The sequence below is a fragment of the Leptonychotes weddellii genome, chromosome 10, assembly GCF_054177405.1.
Source record: "Leptonychotes weddellii isolate Sample4059 chromosome 10, ASM5417740v2, whole genome shotgun sequence".
Classification (NCBI taxonomy): Eukaryota; Metazoa; Chordata; class Mammalia; order Carnivora; family Phocidae; genus Leptonychotes; species Leptonychotes weddellii.
This window is the reverse complement of record NC_138378.1, coordinates 21,492,927-21,515,880: the sequence shown is the minus strand read 5'-3', so window position 1 is coordinate 21,515,880 and position 22,954 is coordinate 21,492,927. Positions and strand designations below refer to the sequence as shown.

Sequence of the window (22,954 nt, the reverse complement as noted above, 5' to 3'; positions counted from 1 at the left end):
TATATTACTGACAATTTAAGAGTGAGTCTAGTTTGTTACACTAGTAAAAATAAAATACTAAAGCATATTGCTGGTGAAATTGTAGAAAAACAGGTAAGAAATTAAGAACTTGGAACAAAAATTCCCAAACTTCCTCACCCATTTTTCTAAAATAACAATATTCCCTTTCAAAAAGTAATAGTATCTAAAATCTAGGAAAAAAAAATTTAAAAAAATCTAGGAAATTAAGAATATATACTGGCATTTCCTATGAGCCTGGTATAGTCAGATAATGGCATGTTATAAGTCACATTATAGAATATACATGAGGATATATTCACAGTATACTATTGGGTATACTGATTGCCCCTACCTCAATCCCCCTTTTTTAGTATGCAGAGATTTAAAATTGGTAATATGCAGTACTACTAAGGGTATGGGGAGAGAAACTCCTGATATAAATTATATAACCCAATAGTTCTCAATAGGGGCATTTTGCCTCCCAGGAGACATTTAGCAACGTCTGGAGACATTTCTGATTGTTAAAATGACTGTCTTGACTGAGGCAGGGATGCTACTGGCTTCTTTTGGGTAGAGGCCAGGCATGCCACTGAACATTCTATAATGCATAAGACAGCTCTTCTGTGTAACACCCCGCCCTGGTAAAGAATTATCTGATCCAAACTGTCAATAACGCCAAGGCTGAGAAACCCTGGTGTAATCCTCTGGCTCAGCAATTCCATTTCTAGGTGCCTAAGGAAACAAATCTTTTTACAGCGCTCTAATTACACACAAGGATGTCAAAGCATTTTATTTATACTAATGAAGACAGAAGACCTAAATGCTTTACAATAGATTATAAAACTAAAACATGGCACATCCATATTCAGTCATGAAAAATCATGTTGTAAGTTTATTTAATGATAAAAACTGTTTATGATACATTATTGTGGGAAAAAAGTTACCAATATTATGAATAGTATAATCCCATTTTCATCATAATACATGTTGAGTATATATATGTAACCACATATAAATGAATGTGAGATACATATGTGTGTGTGCATGATGTATAGTGCTTATATATAAAAAAACACTAGCAGGTTATATAAATATTAGATATAGTATTTATATGTAAAATACTCCCTATCTGTATACATACTCTCAAAGAGAAGTAGAGAAAGATGAACTAAAATATACATAGTGAGTATTGTTTGAGTCACAGGAATACTGGTTTACTGGTAATTTTCTTCTTTTTAATTCTCTGACCTGAATTCCAAATTTTCTTTAATAAACTTTTTACTGCTTTCATGGCTCAAAAAAATGAATGTCAAAATCATTAGGGAAAAAAAGCTGATTAAATTTGCTTATAAGGCATGGAACTGAAACAAAAGTAGTACAACAAAGAAAACAAAAGAAGCTGGTCAAAGGGATGCCTCTTCGGGAAGTCTTCCATGACCTCACTTCCCAAGTGAAGTTGTCTCTTCTTTTTGGTTCACAATCTGTCTCTGGCATTCTAGAGCACCCATCAGATTGTACAGCATATTTTCTTTTAATGTCTTCTGCCTTCCACTAGATCAGGAGCTCCTTAGCGGCATGAACCATGGCCTATCAACTATCCCTAACCCCTCCATTTTCACTCCTGCCTGAGGATCCTTCACTAGTGGCACTATGGCTGGAAATCTGGCCATACTGTTCGCTACCTTGTTTTATATCTAACCACTGCCCCACAAGCCAACGTAAGTGAAGAAGCAGCGAGGCTGGAGCTGGGGTGGAATTGTAAGTCAAGGGGTATTTACATATCCTTTTAGAGATGTTACAGATGGCTTTCTGGCTAGGAGCCCAGAAAATGGTCAAAGCCTCTGAGGAAGAAAGATTCCTAACAGAGGTGCCTCTTTCTTCTGGCAAAACAAAAGCCACAGTAGTACTGTCCTGGTATTTATATGGTCAGTGCTCAGACAGCTCTGGAAACAAACACCCGCAGGATATTTCTGGTGTGATTATCTTCTTTCTATAGCCACACAGTTGGTGCATGCTTGAGAAAGGCAAATGATTTCAAGTATTAGCCCAATCCAAATAAAAATACAGGCAGAATGACGTAGTCAGAATATCAATGAATTTGGAGGCAGAAGAACAGGGGTCAAGTCTTACCTATATATTTACTGGCCATGATATTTAACTTTTTCTATGCTTCAGATTCCTGATCTATAAATCCCCATGTTGTCTGCAGCAATACATAAGTGTGAGGGCTCTGGAGTCAGAGCCACTTACTAAATCTGTGGTCTTGGGCAATTTAGTTAACTTCTCTGAGCTTTAGGTTCCTTATCTTTGAGACAGAATTTACCTTCCTAATAGATACTGTGAAAATTAAATGAGATAATACACTTAGGGGGCTTGCAGCCGAGTGCATGGCAGGGAATGCATTCACATAAATGTTGGCTATTATAACCACCTCAGACGGCTGATAGGAGGATTACATGAGAAAATGATTGTGAAGATGTTTTACAAACTAAGTTGTACAAATATGATAGATTCTCTAAAATGTCGTCCAATGTATTAGTACACTAAAAAAGGAATGACTTTTGAAAAATAATAATACTTTTCTCCATGGGGTTAATGAGGTTGAAGTCACAGGTGTATTTCATTTTGTTAGGTCGTGGGGCTTATAGTATAACAGAAAAAGCCTGAGTTTTGGGGTCAGACCCCACCTGGTTCTCTCTCTTATGCTTGGAGGAACAAACAGCTGTACTTCAGAAGGTGTTGCAAGAACTATTATTAATGACAATATAGCAACAGCTCCTACATATTGAACATTTACTATTTACTCACTATGGTGAGTGCTGAACATGTTCTCTCATTCAGTTTTCAAAACAACCAAAAAAGGGAGAAACTTAGCCACCAAGTTTTATTAACAGAAATGTTACTTCTGAGGGGTTAGGACTCATGACAGCTCCCCCGCTTTAGTAGGGAAAACAGACTGGTACAAAGAGTGAAGGAAAAGGCCAAGGTGAAGAGAGGTTTAAAGGATGAGAAAGCCGATACCCTTCAAAGAGGCTTATGCCATTTTCATGCTGAGTCTGCAGAATGATCATCTTACCTTTGTCCAGAGACTATGGCAGCATTTGCCTCGAGTTCTGTGAAAAATACAAAGGACAGAAATGAGATGTGGGAGCTCCTGTTGTCTATGTCCACTGGGAGAAGCACGGTGTCTGTGAGAATTCTGAATGCCCTATTTAGGCTAACATGTCTCTGTGTCCAACAGGATTCTCACCCTACATGGTACAGAGACAGAGTTGGCAGGGACACAACTCAGTTGTCTGGGGCATAAGACACTTACTTGGTCTATTTTTACTTCTACTCCACACTGTGAAATAATCCTGTTTGGATCAATAGAATTAAATTCACACTGCCTGGTTCATATTTCACCCAGCTATAACTAGGTTAGTAAAATAAGCCTCTTCTTCTCATGTAGAAGAGATTGTTTTTATTCTTAAAATATCTCCACCCTCTTGATACTTGTTTTTAAAGACAGTAACCTTCAAATATGTCTTGAATATCTATTCAGGATGCATTCTCTTCCAAAGGACTTCCTCACTGAGCTTTAGAGGGCAGATTGCTTTGCTTTGAGATAACACCCACAGACTCCATTATGTTCCTCTCTTCCTCAACCTCCCAGAAACGCCCCAAAAGGGAAACCTCAGTAATTTGTCTAGCAGGGTTTTGCTTAAATGAGCACTCTATGGGTTTACCAGGCACTTCTTTCTCAGCCTCAGCAGAAAAACATCTTCCTCCATTATATGCTTTTAGTTCCATCTTTCCAAAAGACTTTTCTGATGCACCAGATAGCAGCGATCTCTCCCGCTTCTGGACTTCCACAGCTCTGTCCCTGTCCCCCCTTTTAGAAAATTTAGCACTGCAGACTCACTGTATGCCTAATCTACCCCACTGACTACATGTTAACCTCCCTGAAGGCAGTGAAGTCAGAGTGCATGGGTTAAAATTCTGACCCCACTGCTGATTAGCCATGTAACCTTGAGCAAACTACTTGACCTCTCTCTGCTCAATGCTTCATCTGAAAAAAAGGGGACAATCACTTTACCCACCTCAAAATTAAGAAGATTAAATGAAATAATACATATAAAAATTTAGTACAGCACCTGGCTCTTAGTAATAACTTAATATTAGCTATTATTATTATTGCTTTGATGCTCATGTTGATACAGCCTTAATGCGAGGAGCCTTTCATCTTCAATGCAAGATGAGGGAATCCCTGCTTCCCATTTGCTACTTAGCTCCCCATATCTAACCCATAAACCTTGGAAACCCCACCACATGAAACAGATACCACCTCACTGAGTACTCTCTCTGCTCCCTTGCTGGCTCCACTGGAGCATACAGACTCAGGTAACATGTGCTCAAAAATGAAAACAGCTCAAAGGAGGCTGATTACATAAAAATTTTGATTAGTTTGCTCATCTGAAACAAAATTCAGTGCTTTTGAGAACTTTAACACTATCACAGATAATTCACGTAAGTACAGATCAAAAGAATTTGGTGAAGGCAATTAGTGACTCTGGGGGCATTTTAAGGAGATTCATTTAAGTAAAACTTTTAAAAGGAACAGGATTCTTCGGCCAATTATTCTGACTTAGATGTAGGATATGATAAAACATATTTTTCTGGAGTAAAGAATTGGGGCAGGAAATGGAATTCCCTTCCTCTTTCTAGTTGCTTCTTTCCTCACCAAAAATGAATTTTACTATAAGCCCTTCTGTGACTAATTCGCTCCACTCCCACCCTTCTCAGGTGCCTAGCACAATCATGTGGGCAGTTGGTAGCAAAGGAAGAATCTGGGTGGCTGAAATGTTTTTAGCTCATCCATTCATTTCAGAGGCCTGATTTTACTCAGAGTGTGCGACAGAACATAGCATAGCACAAAGCACCTGAAGCCCATTTTAAAATAATCATAAGTTAGGGCACCTGGCTGGCTCAGTGGGTGGAGCATGTGACTCTTGATCTCAGGGTTGTGGGTTCAAGCCCCACATGGGGTATAGAGATGCCTTTAAAAAAAATCTTAAAAATAAATCACAAGTTATACCTTAATTTCAATGGCTTAGGCCCGCAAAATTAAACACAGCAGTATTTTTTTGCTTACAAATTTTGTCACATGTGAACTGTATTGTAAATGAGATTCTAACCTCCTTGGGAAAGGTCATACTTCTTTTTTTTTTTGGTATCCCTCAATACCTCCAGTGACAAAGGGCCAGGCAAGACTAAACTGTAACATATTTATGATATTTATCTGCCTACAAAGGCAGTGCTGTTATTGCCATCAAGATCCTCGTGCGTTCAGAGCTGACACAGCATTCCACAACAATTATTTGTCAGATTACCATGGACTCCATCTTCCAGAAACACCATCCCTAGTGCTATTTGCAATTTCTTGGTCATGGGAAGAAACATAATGCCATCCAGAGATGACTGGAATGACTGACTCCCTGGGGAATGGCTGCCTCACTGTAGCAGAGGTTCTCAGAACAAGCCTCCACTCCTGTCATGAAAGTGCAATTACTAGCTTAGTGCAGTAACGCTTGCCACCCCAGCGAGCTGCCATATGCCAGTCAGTCAGCTGCCAGCTATGGGTGCCAGGGTCATGGAACAGGGTAAACTGCAATGGAAACCACCCATAGCTGGGTAGCAGGCAGACAATGGGCAGTGCAAGGCCCTTCCTGAGTTCCCTGGCTGACACCAGGAATGCATAAGACAGCAAACTGGTCCAGGGAAAATAACCTCAAATAGTCACAAGCTCTGCTGCTCAACTGAAGTCTGCTCTGAAGCCAGGAGGTGAGAGACTTTCAGCCAGGGGAGAAGCAGTTCCTTCACATGTAATCCATTCCATTCGGAGTTTTTCCAAAGCATGCCTTACCTGGTCTGGCAACAGACCCCTGCAGTATTGTGGCTGGAATTTCCTTTGAGACTAAACTTGGTGAAGGGGCTAAGGCAAGGAAAAAAAAAAAATACAGGCCTTTTACTTTCTTTTCTCAACAAAACAGAAAACACTGACTGAATCAAGGGCTCAGTAACTGCTGAATACACATCCTCTTGGAGGGCATTTCAACTGCCTTGAAAGGACATTTCAAAACTTACTTAAAAAATTAGCTATTGTACCACACAGTAACACAGACCACCAGCAGGGGTATTTGTTTTCCCCTTTAGTGTGTACAAAGATCAAGGAAGGAGGTGGTCATGAGGACAAGAGCACCCACGATTTTTGCTTCTTAGGGGCATGTTCTATCCAGTACTCTGAAAAACTCCAAAGCATACCTTAGTAGGCAACCCAAACACTTTCAGAGGAACAATTACACCATTCACCTTAGCATTTAAAAACTGTCTCATCCCTGTAAAGATTACACACAGACCTGAAATGAATCATACAATTTCTTTTATACTTTTCTACAGCACCTGGCAAAGAGTGATGGTCATAAAGCAGATATTCAATTCATACTTGATGAATAAATCATTTGATATGTCATTTACTTGTCTAACAAACAGTTACCAAGAACTTAACTAGGGGCAAGGCACTGTGCCAGGCACCTTTCAAGACCAATTATTATTTCTGCCCATCAGGAACGCAGTCCAGTATAAAGATAAGATACACACATGTGGTACACTGGAGTGCACTGGGATGTTATATGAAGAAGCCTCATAAAATATAAAGTGCTATGGGAATCAAAAGCAAGGATCAATTCTAGATTGAGAAAACTGATGGCACAACGGAGGGAATAAACATCAGAATTGTGCTTTGGAGGACAGAGAGTACTTAGGTCCTTGAAGAGGAACGGAACAGGATACGCAATGTACTCCAGAATGGGAGCTTCCTGGATCATACAGTAAAGATTAAGGGCATAGATACGCCACAGTCACTCAAGGATTATGTCCTCCCATCTTGACATTTCAGTCTAACATCCTAGATAAACTAACAGTTTTTACCCGATTGTGGAAATTGTGAATTTTGTAGATTTCTCTGCCTGCCTAGTCAGTAATGCATTTGTATTAAGAATTTATTTTGGATGCTTATCTCATAAAGCTTAAAACTATACCTTAGCTTTTACTTTTAACTCTAGTATTGGTTTCTCACATTTTCAAGATAAAAATCCAGAAGCCTCTTGAAAAAGAATGGAAACAATCTCAACTAAAATTGAGGGTTTTTTTTCCAACTACAGGTTCATCTCCCCAAAACTCATATATTCCTCTAAGATTATATATGATCCAGATAAAAATATTTTTTCATCACTTCACCATTATTCTCTGGGTATGTGGGGGGAAAGTTCTATAATAGAAACATTTAATAGCAGAGAATATATTTAAGTCACACCAGGTTTCTTCAATTTTAGAGGTCACTCAGAGGCAGAACTAGAACCAGAAACCTAGAGCACCCAGAGCTGTGAAGTCTCTGTCTCCTGTAAGGGCAGTGGACTCTTCAAGTGCCTTTATCCCTCCTTGTATCTCCAGCATTGAAGTACAGAGGTAGAGAGAAGGGGAATTAACCTTTCCAAAGCTCTGAGTGAGGCAGTGTGCTGGCCACTTTATGCTAAGGCCTCTCCTTGTATCTGTATAAATTCTGGGAGGTAGGAATTACAGCCTCCCTTTTACAAGTCAAGTACATGACTTACAAGAGGTTAAGGAATTTATCCAACTGTGATTGATAACCAGAATCTGAACTCTGATCATACCCTGAAGCTTATGTTTTGAGGGCTTACCACTCAAAAATGTTCAGCTGCATTAAAAAAGATACGCACTATTTGCTTCCCTAGGATATAGCAAAGGTCCTTCTCAGCTTTGGCAGTGCGTGATTGGCTCCACTCTGCGGAAACAGAGCTTCTATACCATTGAGGCCTCACAGAAGAAGGAACATGTGTGTGTGAGAGGCAGGGTCTGAAGGGAGGAGGGGAGGTGTAAGGACACCAATGCTCCTGTCATTTGCCCACCTTAACAGTACATAGGAAATAATCTAAGGATATACACAAACTGGAATGGCCTAATTTACAAAGAGACTGCATCAAAGAGAAATCAGTAATAATTACTTACATGTGATTACTATGTTCTGTGCCAAGCACATGATACACATTACCTCACTGAATTCTTACAACTATTGCTGTCTCCATATTACAAAGAAGGAAACTCAAGTTTGGAGCAGTCAAGTAACTTACCTAAACCCATAGAGCTGGTAAATGCTGGCACTGTGATACTAACTCAAGCCTGTCTCTCAACCACTTTGCATCTCCTGGGTCTATAATCATGAAACCTGGGTTTTTGAAAAGCTCTCCTTTGGAGTAGCCAGTCAGAAGAGAATAGTCTCTGGGATAGAGTACAATGAGGAAGGGGCCATGAGAACCCTGCTCTGAAACTGTTGAGAGCAAGTCATTATCACAGTAAGGAGAACTTGCAGAAGCTGCTATTCACCTTTAAGGGACAATGTTAAACTGGAGGTTCACCGTATGGACTTTGAACAGATACTGAACTCTGAGCTTCGATCTTCTCATCCACAGAATGGGGTTAGGGTTACCTGACATGGTTGGTATGATGATGATTTGAGATAACATATGTAAAGAGGCTACCTTGTAAATTGACAAACTTTATATAAATGAAAGGCCTATCATTACTTCAGGAGCTGAGAACCATGTTAATAAATGTAAACTTTTTTTTTTAAGTATATTTCCCAATACTTCCAATAAATAAAACTACCACTATTGCCATCTGGCCCATTCTTCTTCCTCCAAGTAGAAAAGAAGTCATGCTTTCTTTTGTGGGATAGGTCATCAAAAAATTCACATGAGGAGATGATGCCAGGCCCCAAGTACATACCTATGCTGGGCAGAAGCTCTGGATGGGATCCCACCTTCTCCTCCACTAGGCCACCCGCACGTGGCTCAGGTGCTATGCCAACATGATTGTTTTTTGTGGCCGGCGCCGTGGAGATGAGCTCAGAGGGTACCAAAGTGGTTACTATTGAGCGCATACTGGTGGGGAGAGTACCGCCAGGTAAGCTGGGTCCTGCCGAAGTGGAGCCCGGGCCCACAGGGCTAGAGGTCATTTTTAGCAGAGTGGGTGCTGGGGGTGTTGGGGTTTTACTGTCCAGCTCTGTGGATAACTGCTCTGTTCCCATGAGCCCTGGAGTTGTGGTCTCCAGCCCTTGGCCTTCAGTCTCTCCATCTGCACCATATTGCTCTTCCCCTTTCTCAAGAGAACCTGTAACTTTCTTACATGCCTTGGTCAACAAAATCTGGCCAATTTTGTCCACTTTTCCTTTGCCCTTACTAGAGGAGACTGGGCTTCGCCGGCTGACAGATGAGCCTGGACTATTGGTCAAAAGGGGAGAAACCATTGTGGTTGACTGTGAGGAGGGCAGAGTGCTCTGATCTGCTGAGGTGCTCACCTGAGGACTAGCCTCATCTGGATTCAATTCTTTCACTTGATGGACAGGGGGATGAGGAGGGACAACTGGAGAAGTGGTACAAGGCGGGGAAGGAAGCTGAACAGGGGTGGCTCGTGAGTTAAGGACTAAGGGTCGACCAGTCTGTATATTTGGAGCAGTACTACTGGAGGGGGCATTAGGTGGTACAGGAGCAGATGAAAATTTTATGTTTTGAGGTATGTGTAAAGGGCCAACAACTGCAACAGAGGGAGGCATCAAGCCAGAGTTGGTTGTCAGTGGGGCTGCAGGAATTGTGCTTGGCTGTGATCCTTTCATAACCTGAATTATTGAGGATGAATTGATAAAGACAGGTGTAATGAACTGAGGCCGGGCATTAGACTGAGCAGCTGACTGTCCCTCAGAAACCATAACCTTGCTGCCCACATTGGGCATTGTGACAACTGTTGACATCAATGCAGACTGCAGGTGAGTTGGCAGAGCTGCTGATGTGTTAGCTGAAGTTGTGATAGGATTGGAAGTTACAAAAACAGTTATCTGATTTGGGGGCAAGGAAGTGGAGATGGAGGAAGAGCTGACAGGTCTTGACATTACTGGAGGGATGCTTGGTGCAACATTAGAACTGACCTCACTCAATTCTGGATGCACAAGGGTTGAACACGGCTCATTAGCGTGAGGTAAATTTAGGGAATTAGAGGGTTCTTTAGAAGAAGACGGATCCTGCAGTGTGGGAATGACAGATGCTTTTTTCAGGTCCTCCCCAGAAACTAATGGAGGTGTTACTTCCAGATCTGTAAGCCCAGGGGGTTTAATGGTCACGTTAGGAGCTCCAGAGTTGTCAAGAAGTTGACTTAACGATGTCGGTGCTTCCCTCATAGCAGGAGACACCAAATTTTTGTTCTCTTCAACACTGGGAAGTTTGTTAGGATCCGGAGGTTGCCCATCCTTTTTAGATTGATCTTCAGGGACAACCATTTTAACTTCTTGGGCAGGGACTGCTTTGAGCTCAACGTTTACCTGCTCCTTCCTACCCTGGGCATTCTGGCAATCGCTGTCCTGAGGCACATTCAAGCTCTCCTTGTTATCCTCGAGAACACCCCCCACTGCAGCCACAGGCATGGTAGGATTCTGAGGATTCAGCCCGCTGTTGTTAGGGAAGCTCCCAGGTACAGGGGGATTGGTCAAAGGAGTGGGACTGACCAATACATTTCTTGGCAACTCCACATTTTGCAACAGGGTTGTGTTTGTTTGAGAGGCCAGAGTAAGCTTAGGGGTTTTGGAATTTTGTCTCCCAGGACTTGGGGTGGTTTTCCTACTGGACCCAGGACTAGACCTGCGACTGTTGCTTGGACTAGCCCGTTTTGTTGCTCCAGAATTAGACTGCTTTCCAGAATTCACCACCACAGAATCTAATTTGTGAGTTTGTGGGGCAGCAAAATTGGAAGGATTATTCATGGTAAGATTTGAAGGTGCTTGCCCGATGGCCTTCAATGTTGTTGGATTTAGGCCCTGCTGATCAAAGCCCCTGTTTAAATTTGGCCTAGGAGGTAAAGGAATATTAATCTGTGGGGGGAAGAGTCCTGCTATGGAAGCATTGAGTCTTTCTGGGGATAGACTGATTTCTGACGGTTCTGTGCTGGGAGGGCGATTGTTGGGTGTCTGAGGATAGTAGGGTCTGGGACTGGCTCTGTTTGGTGTTTTAGGCCTAGATGTTTGTGTTGGAGCAGCCACATTTGGAAAATGGTGGCCATGGGAGCTGGGCAGGGAATTGACAGGGGGTTGCTGGGGAGTTGCACCTTGAGTTGCTGAAAGGGGTGATGGCCCGGGTTTTGGCCCCGTCATCATTAACTGATTTTGGGAAACCACTAAATGTGAAGGCATGTTGTTTGGGCCTCCTGAGACAGACGGTACTTCACTGCCACTCGCTTCAGGGAGTGAGGCCATCTCTCCCAGTGGTGAGCTAGAAGGATTCTGGGGGTTCTCCTGGTATACCATTTTCCTTGAATTGCTTCCCAAAGCAGTATTCACAGGCATAGGCATTCTCTGTTTATCAGGTGACGGTGGCACGGAGGAAGGTCCTTGCAAACTGACCATGACGGGCACACTGCCACTCTGCTGCATGGGCATTCTCTGGGAGTCTGGGTTCAGGGGGCCCCGCGTGGGGTGGACACTTTGGGAGACTGGAAGCCTAACTGATTTGGGGTCCTGCTGCATCATGAGCATCATCATCATTTGCTGCTGCTGCTGCGACTGTGGCTGACTGGGAGGCGGCGGCTGCTGTGGTGGCGGTGGCGGCAGCTGTGGCGGCGGCTGCTGCTGTGGTGGCTGCGGTGGGGCTGCCACGTGCTGCATGAGCTGAGGAGGCATCTGCTGAAGTGGCCTCTGTTCAACTGGTTGAGAAGGATAACCTAAAACAAGCCCCCCAAATCAGGGAAGTTAGATTTTTGGCAAGAAAAGCTCTGCTACCTTTAAAGCACAGCCAAGCAATACTCGTCTGGGCAGCGCGGGCAGGGCACGAACAGCTCCGGCACGGCCGCTCCTGGGGGCGTGGGGGCAGCCCCTCGCTTTCCAACATAAGCCAAGGGGCACACTGCTTACGGAAGCACAAAGCAAAGCATCCAGAACCTGGAGCTCCGTAGTCTTCAGGGTGTGAATGCGGCACGACTGCACCGAGACTACCAGACAGACACTGTGTGCTGCGCGCTCAGAGCGGCCGACTTTGTCCCAGCCACTCATTCGGAAGAAATGAGAACAATTCCCATCGACAGCAAGGAGCTGAACACCCAGCACTGGGCTCTCACGTGGGCATAATAAATATGCCACTGTCCTTGGGAATGAGCTAAGGCATTTAGGATTCACTTTTTCTGTTATCACTGATTAATTTTTTTAAGGCTAGATTTTGGGAAAATGCCAGCACCGAAGATAGCCTTTTTATTCTTTCAACAGAAGTAAAATATAAGATGCTAGGATTCAATTCCTTAAGAGGGATTTAAAATTACTCCAATCCATTGGCTCCATGCACCATGCTGCATCCTTCAGGCTCAATCCTTTGGGGACCCCAACTGAATTAAACTGCCCCTCTGATGTAAATCAGTTTAATAAATAGTAGGAGCTCATAGAAGCTGATACACACATTGAAAGTCAATTGAGGGCACTGAAGATTTTTTAATGGATATTAATTTACATTTACTTTCTTACATGTTAAAACTCTATTTGGAGAAATATTTTCTATGAATCCACAACGGGAGAATAAGCAAGCCAGAAGCATTGCCCTCAGGAATAAAAAATAATTTCGGGAAAAGAATCTGGGGGACAATGGCTTATAGATTTCCAGAAGGCAAGAGCTCAAATGATTCTTTCTTTTGTGAAGATTTTACTTGGCATTTTATTTTATTTTTTTAAAGATTTTATTTATTTAATTGACAGAGAGCAGAGACAGCGAGAGACGGAACACAAGCAGGGGGAGTGGGAGAGGGAGAAGCAGGCTTCCCGCCGAGCAGGGAGCCCGATGCAGGGCTCAATCCCAGACCCTGGGATCATGACCTGAGCCGAAGGCAGATGCTTAACCAACTGAGCCACCCAGGCGCCCCTTTACTTGGCATTTTAGAACTAAAGCTTTACACAATCAGCAGAAAGGAAAAATCATTAACCAGGAATAAAGGGGGTTCCATGGGAAAAAGTGGGGATATAGCTGGGATACAATTTCAAAAACTAGATTTATTCCACTGTTGCATGAAAAGTACATAAGGAAAGTTTTACAAAGGTGCAGGAATAAGAAGAGTTGGCTCTGGCAGTCGGCAGAAATGATGATTCAAAATTTTCACAGAGCAGCTATCAAATGCTGCTGATCCACAGGGTCAGACCCTGTGGTCCATAGCTAATTAATGTCTTCTGGCCAAAGATTTCCATGGCACCACTGAGTACAATGTGCCGAATTCAGTTTTGAAGATTTTTTAAAAATCCTTTTCTATTTTAGGCCCAAGTTACTTCTTTACATTTACAGAGCCAATAATATGTGGCACTTCTACAGGTTTAACTCAGGTTCCCATATTAAAATTGTCATTTCTGTAGAAGTCCACTTTGGTTGGGCTATGACACAAATGTCTTTTATCTTTAAATCAGCCCACCAGGCAGCACAGTAAATACCAAAGAGAGCAGAACAGATAATACAGCAGCCTCTCAAAAGTAATAGCTGAGGGCACGGCTGTTATAAAGGTTCCAGAAGCTGGAGGCGGCAGTCCAAAGGGCACTAATGATAAGAAGACAGATTGGGGGGGCGCCTGGGTGGCTCAGTTGTTAAGCGTCTGCCTTCAGCTCGGGTCATGGTCCCAGGGTCCTGGGATCAAGCCCCGCATCGGGCTCCCTGCTCAGCGGAAGCCTGCTTCTCCCTCTCCCACTCCCCCTGCTTGTGTTCCCTCTCTTGCTGTGTCTCTCTCTGTCAAATAAATAAATAAAATCTTCAAAAAAAATAAAAATAAAAATAAAAAGAAGACAGATTGGGGTTGCCATGACAGAATGGTGGAGAAGGAAAGCCAGGGCACACACGGTGTCTATAACATAACCAAACACCCTATTTGTTAATCAAGGGATGAAAGCTCATATGCCTTTAGGCACCAGGCCAGTAGTGAAGAAGAGAAGTGGTGTGGGATAAGACAGTAGTAGTCCTGTGGACAGAGCCAAACTGATCAGAATGGATGTTCTGTCTAAAGGCATTTAAATTCAGGTTTTTGTTTGGTTTAAGAAACTGCATGACAATTCAAACACATAATAGGTCAAATTCAGCCTATAGGTTCCTAGTTTACAAACTATGGAAAGGAAGCAGTATGTGTGTGAGGACCCCTGGGATTCACCTAAGAATTCAGATGTGTCTGAGGGAAGAAGGTACCTTCCTATTCATAATGCCTTTTGGATATACCTGTCAAGACTGGTGACCTCCCCGCCTCAACTGTGCTGCTGCAACCCACTGACTGCAAGTGTGGTGTGCCCAAACAATTTGTAATAAATAACACAAAGTACTGACATCATGATGTATTTACTTCTTTTTTTGATTCACTTTTAAAATACATAAATTAAGGGTGGATTAAAGTTTATCCCCCAAATAATGTCATTCTCATTTACATGCCAAAAAGGAGGTGTAATAACTAGTGAGGAAAAAACAAAACATAATCTTTTGTATACACAGGGGAGAGTGACCTGAGTATAACAGGCTCCTGTGTCTTTAACTGAGTCACAGGGGACTACGGTTACAAATCACTGCTCAGGCCAACAGTAACAAGTATAGAGATACTGGCCTTAGTTCTTCTGCAACACCTAGGTTGTAATAAATGAATTTTAGGAGCTTTTTTCTTTTCAACATTTAGAGGATAATATTATTTTATAGTCAGAAAGGGGAATAACACAGGGGATTTCAACAATACTGATCCTATTTATTATTCAGTTGGGTGGTAGGTACATGAGTGTCTTTTTATTACTCTCATATAGTTTTTATGCTTAAAGATTCATAATACAACTGCTATAGAAAAATCTTACTGTAAACCCTGTTCTCTGCTTCGAGAAAACCCTAGTAGGAAAGGCTGCAAGAAAGGCAGGCAAGCAGGATTAGAGTGAAAACATCTTTCCATTTAATCTTATTCCATTTTGATGCCAACTAGAACCTCGATATTGACAAGAATAAAGAGGCACTTGACATTTCAGTCTGATTTTTTGAGGACTTAAAATAATGAAGACTAATCTAAGCCATATATATACAGTTAACCCTTGAACAATGTGGGGGTTAGGAACACCAACCCCCCCCATGCAGTTGAAAATCCACATATAACTTTTGACTCCTCCAAAACTTAAATACTAATAGCCTACCTGCTGACTGAAAGCCTTACTGATAACATAAACACTCCATTAACATGTATTTTGTGTTATATGTATTATATACTGTATTCTTTTTTTTTTTTTAAAGATTTTATTTATTTGTCAGAGAGAGAGAGAGCCGACTGAGCCACTCAGGCATCCCTATATATTGTATTCTTACAGTAAAGTAAGCTAGAGAAAAGAAAATGTTAGTAATAAGAGAATACATTTATAGTACTGTATTTATTGAAAAAATTTGTATATAAGTAGGCCCATGCAGTTCAAACCCGTGTTGTTTAAGGATCAACAGTATATACGACATAATACACAAGCTTCAGAAGTTGTATTTGAAATTTTTACTTAATATCAAGGCAAAGTTTCCAAATATCAGACACACTTTATCTCTAAAGAAGCCTAGTTAGGAGACAAAATAAACTACTACTGTTTCCTTGAAAAGAAACCTTGCACTGCTGTATAAATGATGAAAAGTATATAATCTTTAGCTAACATTTTATCACCTGGTGGTCGGTTTGAAAATTCTGGCAGTTTAGGGCCCGAGTTGTCCAAGTTAATTCCTTGTTCTCCTGGCAATGGCTGCTGATCGGCCTCTTCCAGCCCAGCTGGGCGAGTATCTGGGGTACTAAAAAATAAATTACACATTTGAGAGTAAGTTGCATAGTTTATACATGAAACTAGCTTAACCTCTCCCCTATTTCTGAAGAACTAAAATATGTTTGCATTATCATCTTTATCATTACTTACAGCTCTCTAGTCTGATAAAATATTCAGTATTTGGCATAGAAATAATCCAGCAATTTCATTACATAAAATCTACTTAATCTAATAGTATGGCTATTTACTCAAAGTGCTTTCTACAAATTTCTGACATAATGATTTTCACATTAATCATCCATCCCTTAGATGTTTTAAAACCTGATCATAGTTTGGGCTATCAACATTATAAAGTACTGTTTCTGTGAAACCACACTATCTTTGGTGTAGTTATCAAGGTCAATCGGGGAGTCCAGATTATTTCTTTTTTTGTGGATAATTCACAACACCTTGCAAGAAGTTGTAGGCTGGCTGATAAAAATGGTATTCAGAGAACAAAGAAAAACGGAGAATACTAGAACAAAGCTAATTAATTCTGCTGAATGAGTATTTGCAGACATCCCCGTTGGCTTTGGGATGCTTTCATTTTTACCTGGTTGTAGCTTAGAATTTTTACTAGGGGAAAAAGAAATGAAAAGAATGTTATTACTAATACCCAAATTCCCAAAGAACCAGCAGCTCACATCCATTTGGTTTACAATCTTATTTCTAGCTGCACCTTTCTTCCTTATCTTTAGTTTCCCTTTGCCCTGATGTTGGTCACCCACTTTTAGACCGTATTTGATCTCATTATATTCTGTGTAGTTTCTAAGCCTTACCTTAAATCCATTTTAAAAAGTCCTAGCACATGGAAATTTAGAACTTGAAGCAGGTCCTTAGCACATCCAGATGCCTATATCAATTTGTTCCTTCTATGACTTCTCTCTCACTTCAAATTTTAAGGATTCTGTAGGTTTTACTTTCATGGAACTGCACTGCTAAAAAAAAACCCTCAGGTATCTGGTCTAGCCACCTCATGTTATGGATGAGAAAACAAAGGCCCAGAGAGGTGTAAGAGGCCCATGGTTCCACAGTGAGCTACTGACAGAGTTAGGAGCAGGTGCTCTTCCTATTAGACGTACTGTCTCCCTTTCCTAGAAACCCTGATGCTATACAAGGTCCTTTTCACAATTTCTAGCCGCAATAAGTAAGCAATCTCCCTCAGGACTCATGAAGACAGCAAGAATGCATGCTAATGGCAACTGAATAACCTTGCAATTTTACTCCTAGACTACTTGGAGGAATAAATATCCTCCCAGGATAGCAGGTTGATAGCAGTAAAGAATTTAACTTAGAAAGAGCTACTGGAAAAATTAGATAATTAAAGGTCTTATTAGGTCTGAATTCAGGAAAATATTGTTTGTTAATATACAGTTATAGACTTTTGTAAGATTCAAGAAGCAGCAAGTGCGTATGGTATATTAGAGTACAATCAAGGAAATATTGTGGGAAGGAATGGAGACAGTCGGTTTTATTTTGAACATTTACGGTTGTTTAACTAAAGCTCTCCTATTCTACAGTTCTAGCAATTTGTTTTGATTAACCCATTTTACATTCAATAGTCACTATTCCCTACTAACAAATGTCTCTGAATTCCAATTTTATGATTAAAGGCAGAAAACCCAGTTTAATCAATACTCCTTCTGGAAACATTTTATCAAAGCCAAAAATATGATTATTAACACTTAGCTTCAAGACATGACATATAAATTAATTTTCCTTCCTGCAAAAGGAAGGAAGTGAGTGCAAAAGAACTCACCTGGAGAACCTTCACTTAAAGGGTAACTGATTTAAAAGGTCCAACCAACCTAAAATGAGGTTTTAAGCTTCTAGGGATGATGGAAAGCCTTTTTTAAAAAAACAAAAACAAAAACAAAATGGAGAGCCTTTAAAGGAAAGGCATTTGTATAAAAAACTATTTTCTTCTTCTTTTTTTTTTTTTACAGTAGGCTCCATGCCCAGCACAGAGCCCAGCACGGAGCTTGAACTCACGACCCTGAGATCAAGACCTGAGCTGAGATTAAGAGTCGGAAGCTTAACCGACTGAGCCACCCAGGCGCCCCCAAAAATCTATTTCTATTTGAGACGGCAAGGAATCTCCATAAATTGTTTTCATCTCTAAAACACACTTGGCCTTTCTGGCTCCCCCAACAGCCACTAATAGCCTGAAGTGCTTTGTGGAGGTGCAATGTGGCAGCACTGGCTACTTGCCAGTTTCTATGTGCCACAGTCCCCCTGGGAGACATATATCAGTCAACTGCAATGTATAAACCTTGTCTGAATCCTTATATGAACAAACTATAAAAAAAATTAAGGTAATTAGAGAAATGTGAACATTGTCTAAATATGTGAGAATATGAATGAGTTTTTCTACATGTTAATGATACTGTGTGTTCATAAAAAAAAACAACCAACCATCTTTATCTTTCAGAGATACATAGAACTGAAATATTTAGTCAATTTGCTTTAAAATAATCAAAAAAGTAATGGTGAGAGGAAGGCAAGACAGACTATGAATTGATAATTGTTGAAGCAGAGGGATTTCATACTGTTCTAATTTTATATATGCTTAAAATCTTCCATCAAAAAAAGTTGTCCACATAGAAATAAATAAGATTTGAGGTGAAACTACCACAACCTACTTTAGATCTTGCTGACTATTTTTCTTCTTCCGAGGGGGTTTCTTCTTCTTCGGTTTATTTGCGTTGGTATTATTTTGCTTATTGTTTACCCCAAAATGGCCCGCAGAGATGTCACTCTGCAATAAGTTGACCAACAATGGGCTTGTTAGTGTGACATCCTTATTGACCGGGAAGCCTGGATTCTGACCACAGGACATCTGATTTCCATTGGGTGCTCCACTGAAAGGTGCATTGAAAGGCATCCCATGGCCTGAGAAGTGGTTTCCCGAGGCACTGTTTCCCTGCATGGCCTGCACGTGGGGGGGAACCATGTTGCTTTGTTGCATGCTAACATCAGGCATCTGAGACAAACTGACATCACTGTTTGCTGTAGTAGCAGGATCACCATGCTGCTGGGCCATGTGTGGGCTGGGCCCTGGTGGTCGCAAGACCTGCCCCTGAATCCCCATAACCTGAGATGGACTGTTGTTCACGGGCCCTTGCTGTGGCAGCATCTGTCCTGATATCTGTCCCGTAAACTGCACCATGTTTCCTTGCATGTTTGGAGTTGGTCCCCTCATTATCTGTGCTGGTCCCGGCATGACATTGGATTGGTTCTGAGTGTTAAACTGTTGCTTATTCCCCTGCATCTGATTGGTCATTATCTGCTCTATCATTGGGTTCTGTTGGAGTAAAACTTGCCCCTGAGGCCCCATCATCTGGTTATGTGGTGCCATCATTTGTGGGCCCTGCTGGGGAAGAATCTGCTTGGGTGGGGTCATCCTTTGGGGCGAGGGCCCAAGATTTTGGCTTTGAGGGTTCACCATCATCTGGCCCTGAGGCATAAGCTGGGCCCTTGAAAGGATCATAGGGTTCTGAGGGTTCAAGGTTCCTTGTTGCTGGACCATCTGGCCCTGGGAGGGCACAATCTGCTGGTGCATGCTCATCAGCTGAGATGGTGGGCCCTGCTGAGGCTGGCCTTGCATGTTGCCCAGGTTCACCTGAGGAACCCCAGAACTACCAGCCTGCTGGCTGTTCATGTTGCCATGAATTCCCATGAGGCTGGGCTGCATCATATTTGGTGGCCCGTGGGACACCTGCATCTGGTTTTGAGGAGGACCAGCTCCTTGACCACCTAAAAAAAGAAAAAGAAAGGACAGTTTCAGAAAGAAATAGTCTTATCTTATTGATATTAAGATACTCAAATTATTAATTGGAAAAACACCTATAACCCACATGTCCACTGACCAACAAAAACAAATATGCTGTGCTTGACATATTTTCTGTGGCTTTTCTTTTCTTTCCTTTTTTTTAATATAGTGAGTGAGATTTATTTATTTTAGGGAGAGAGAGAGGGAAGGAGGGAAGGAGGGAGGGAGGGGCAGAGAGAGAGGGAGAAAGAATCTCAAGCAGACTCTCTGCTGAGCGTGGAACCCGATGTGGGCCTCGATCCCAGGACCCTGAGATCATGACCTAACCTGTAATCAAGAGTCGGATGCTCAACCAACTGGGCCACCCAGGCGCCCCTTCTGTAGCTTTTCTAAGTATGGAGCTATGACTAGGGAATGATTGTTTACATTCTCAATGACCATAGGAGAGAAGGGGAAATTGTTTCTTTACTTCTGTTTGGTACCTTAAAGATAACATTTTGAAGATCAATAGTTTACTTTGTTTCAGATTAAAGACAAAGGCAGCATCTCATTATTTAAAAATGACATGTAGCTACTTTAAGGTGAAAAAAGTTAATGAAAAGCACTGTAGGCTAGTGAAATAAGCTCTGCCTTAGATGAGTCCAGGAAACAACGAATGTGATGCAATCTCTTAGGAAAATCTTGACAATGTTGAGAAGACATTTTAAAAATGCTTCCTGGAAAAGGAATGACTCTGAACGATTATGTGTGTGGTACCTGGATGCTGCACATGAAAAGAAAGAATACTTAATAGTTCCTGAGGACAGGTCTTCTCTGCCCCGATGTGGTAAAAATGATTGTTTTTTTTTTTTTTAGAGATTTTATTTATTTATTTGAGAGAGAGAATGAGACAGAGAGAGAGAACATGAGATGGGGGAGGATCAGAGGGAGAAGCAGACTCCCTGCTGAGGAGGGAGCCCGATGCGGCACTCGATCCCGGGACTCCAGGATCATGACCTGAGCCGAAGGCAGTCGCTTAACCAACTGAGCCACCCAGGCGCCCTAAAAATGATTATTTTTTAAGATTTTATTTATTTAGGGGTGCCTGGGTGGCTCAGTCATTAAGCATCCACCTTTGGCTCAGGTCATGGTCCCAGGGTCCTGGGATCGAGCCCCGCATCGGGCTCCCTGCTCAGCGGGAAGCCTGCTTCTCCCTCTCCCAGCCCCCCTACTTGTGTTCCCTCTCTTGCTGTGTCTCTGTCAAATAAATAAATAAAAATCTTACCAAAAAAAAGATTTTATTTATTTGAAAGAGAGAGAGAAAGACTGAGAGAGCAGGAGCGGGGAGAAGAGAGAGAAGCAGGCTCCCGCTGAGCAGGGAGCCCGATGCGGGGCTCGATCCCAGTACCCTAAGATCATGACCTGAGCTGAAGGCAGATGCTTAACCAACTGAGCCACTCAGGTGCCCCAGGTAAAAATTATTTAATCCTGATCTGGAAGCTGAGCCTCTGGTGGGACACAACTGACAAAAAACCCAGAAGCTGCAGACAGAGAACAGTTAACAAGGGATGTTAAAACTTCACTGACCCTCCCCTGTGGCAGTGCCTGATGGATCACATGGGACATGTCTTAGTCTTCTCGGTTATTTCTAATTTGGACAAGGACACTGTCAGCTTGCTGCAGTGTTTACTTACTGTTGAGTCTTTGGAATTTTCCTATAGTTTCTTGCATTATATCACCCTTTCTACTGAATAACCCTCTAGATAATTTTATCTTTTATTTGTCACTTTTAAGTGAGAACTAGAAAGTGGAAGCCATAATGAAGTTATGAGACCAGTCCATACTCCAGCCAGGGAGACAGGGGACAAACTATCCCTTGTTCACATTATGCAAAGTTTTTCTGAATCCCAAAGAAGATTTTCTAAACCAGCCTTATAAACTTTTTAAAAAGATTTTTATTTTTTATTTTGTTTTTATTTTTTTGAGAGACAGAATGGGGGAATGGGGCAGAGGGAGGGAGAGAATCCCAAGCAGGCTCCATGCCCAGCAAGGGGCTCGATCCCACGATGCAAGTGAAATAGAGAGTTGGATGCTCAACTGACTGAGCCACCCAAGTGCCCCTAGCTTATAAACTCTTAACTTGAACTCCATGACCATTGCATATACTATACACACTGAATATACCAGTGTATAGTCATTTGATCAGTAATTATTTATTGAGGGGAGACTGAGTGGCTCAGTCGTTAAGCATCTGCCTTCAGCTTGGGTCATGATCCCAGGGTCTTGGGATCGAGCCCCGCGTCAGGTTCCCTGCTCTGCGGGAAACCTGCTTCTCCCACTGCCCCTGCTTGTGTTCCCTCTCTCGCTGTGTCGCTGTCAAATAAATAAATAAAATCTTAAATTATTTATTGAGTACCTAATATATACAAGACACTTGGTGCTAAGGTAATATCAAATAAACAAGAAAGACCAAATCCCTGATTCTTTGGAGCTGGCAAGAGACAATAACACAGACAAGCATTTTTTCGGTAAGAAGTAAAAGCTCGGGGGGGGGGGGGGAGAAGCAAGATGGGGGAGGGATAGGAGACCTAAATTTCGTCTGGTCCCAGGAATTCAGCTACATAGGTATCAAACCATTCTGAACACCTATGAACTCAACAGGAAGTCAAAGAAAAGAATAGCAGCAACTCTCTGAACAGAAAAGTGACCACTTTCTGGAAGGTCTCTTCTGATTTGTTTAGTGTATATTTTTCTGAGGTCGTTGTTACCCTGTTAGCATTTTGTTCTCTCATTCATCTACTCTCCTCTGGACAAAATGACAAGAAGGAAAAATTCACCTCAAAAAAAAGAACAAGAGGCAGTACCGACTGCCAGGGACCTAATCAATACAGACATTAGAAATATGTTGGAACTAGATTTCAGAATGATGATTATAAAGATACTAACTGGGCTTGAAAAAAGCATGGAAGATCTAGAGAAACTCTTTCTGGAGAAATAAAAGAACTAAAATCTAACCAGGTCAAAATCAAAAAGGCTATTAATGAGGTGCAATAAAAAATGGAGGCTTGGGGCGCCTGAGTGGCGCAGTCGTTAAGCGTCTGCCTTTGGCTCAGATCATGATCCCAGGGTCCTGGGATCAGGCCCCACATCGGGCTCCCTGCTCGGTGGGAAGCCTGCTTCTCCTTCTCCCACTCCCCCCTGCTTGTGCTCCTCTCTCACTGTATCTCTGCCAAATAAATAAATAAAACCTTTTCTTTTTAAAGATTTTATTTATTTATTTGAGAGAGAGAATGAGA

The 22,954-nt window shown here is 41.9% G+C and overlaps 1 protein-coding gene across 7 annotated transcripts in view; it reads right to left on the bottom strand.

The window, feature by feature from the left end:
- Positions 1–22,954, bottom strand: part of NCOA6 (nuclear receptor coactivator 6) — a 94,580-nt gene that overhangs the window by 8,501 nt on the left and 63,125 nt on the right. For 5 of the 7 annotated variants that reach the window (XM_081832940.1, XM_006727479.3, XM_081832941.1 and 2 more), the window contains 5 exons: positions 18,550–19,663; positions 15,775–15,896; positions 8,845–11,820; positions 5,906–5,974; positions 3,077–3,113 (listed from right to left, as the gene is read on the bottom strand). In XM_081832940.1, the coding sequence (XP_081689066.1) occupies positions 3,077–3,113; positions 5,906–5,974; positions 8,845–11,820; positions 15,775–15,896; positions 18,550–19,663 (4,318 nt within the window). The remainder of the gene's footprint in view (positions 1–3,076; positions 3,114–5,905; positions 5,975–8,844; positions 11,821–15,774; positions 15,897–18,549; positions 19,664–22,954) is intronic. The other 2 variants (XM_081832944.1, XM_081832945.1) reach the window with 2 other exon arrangements.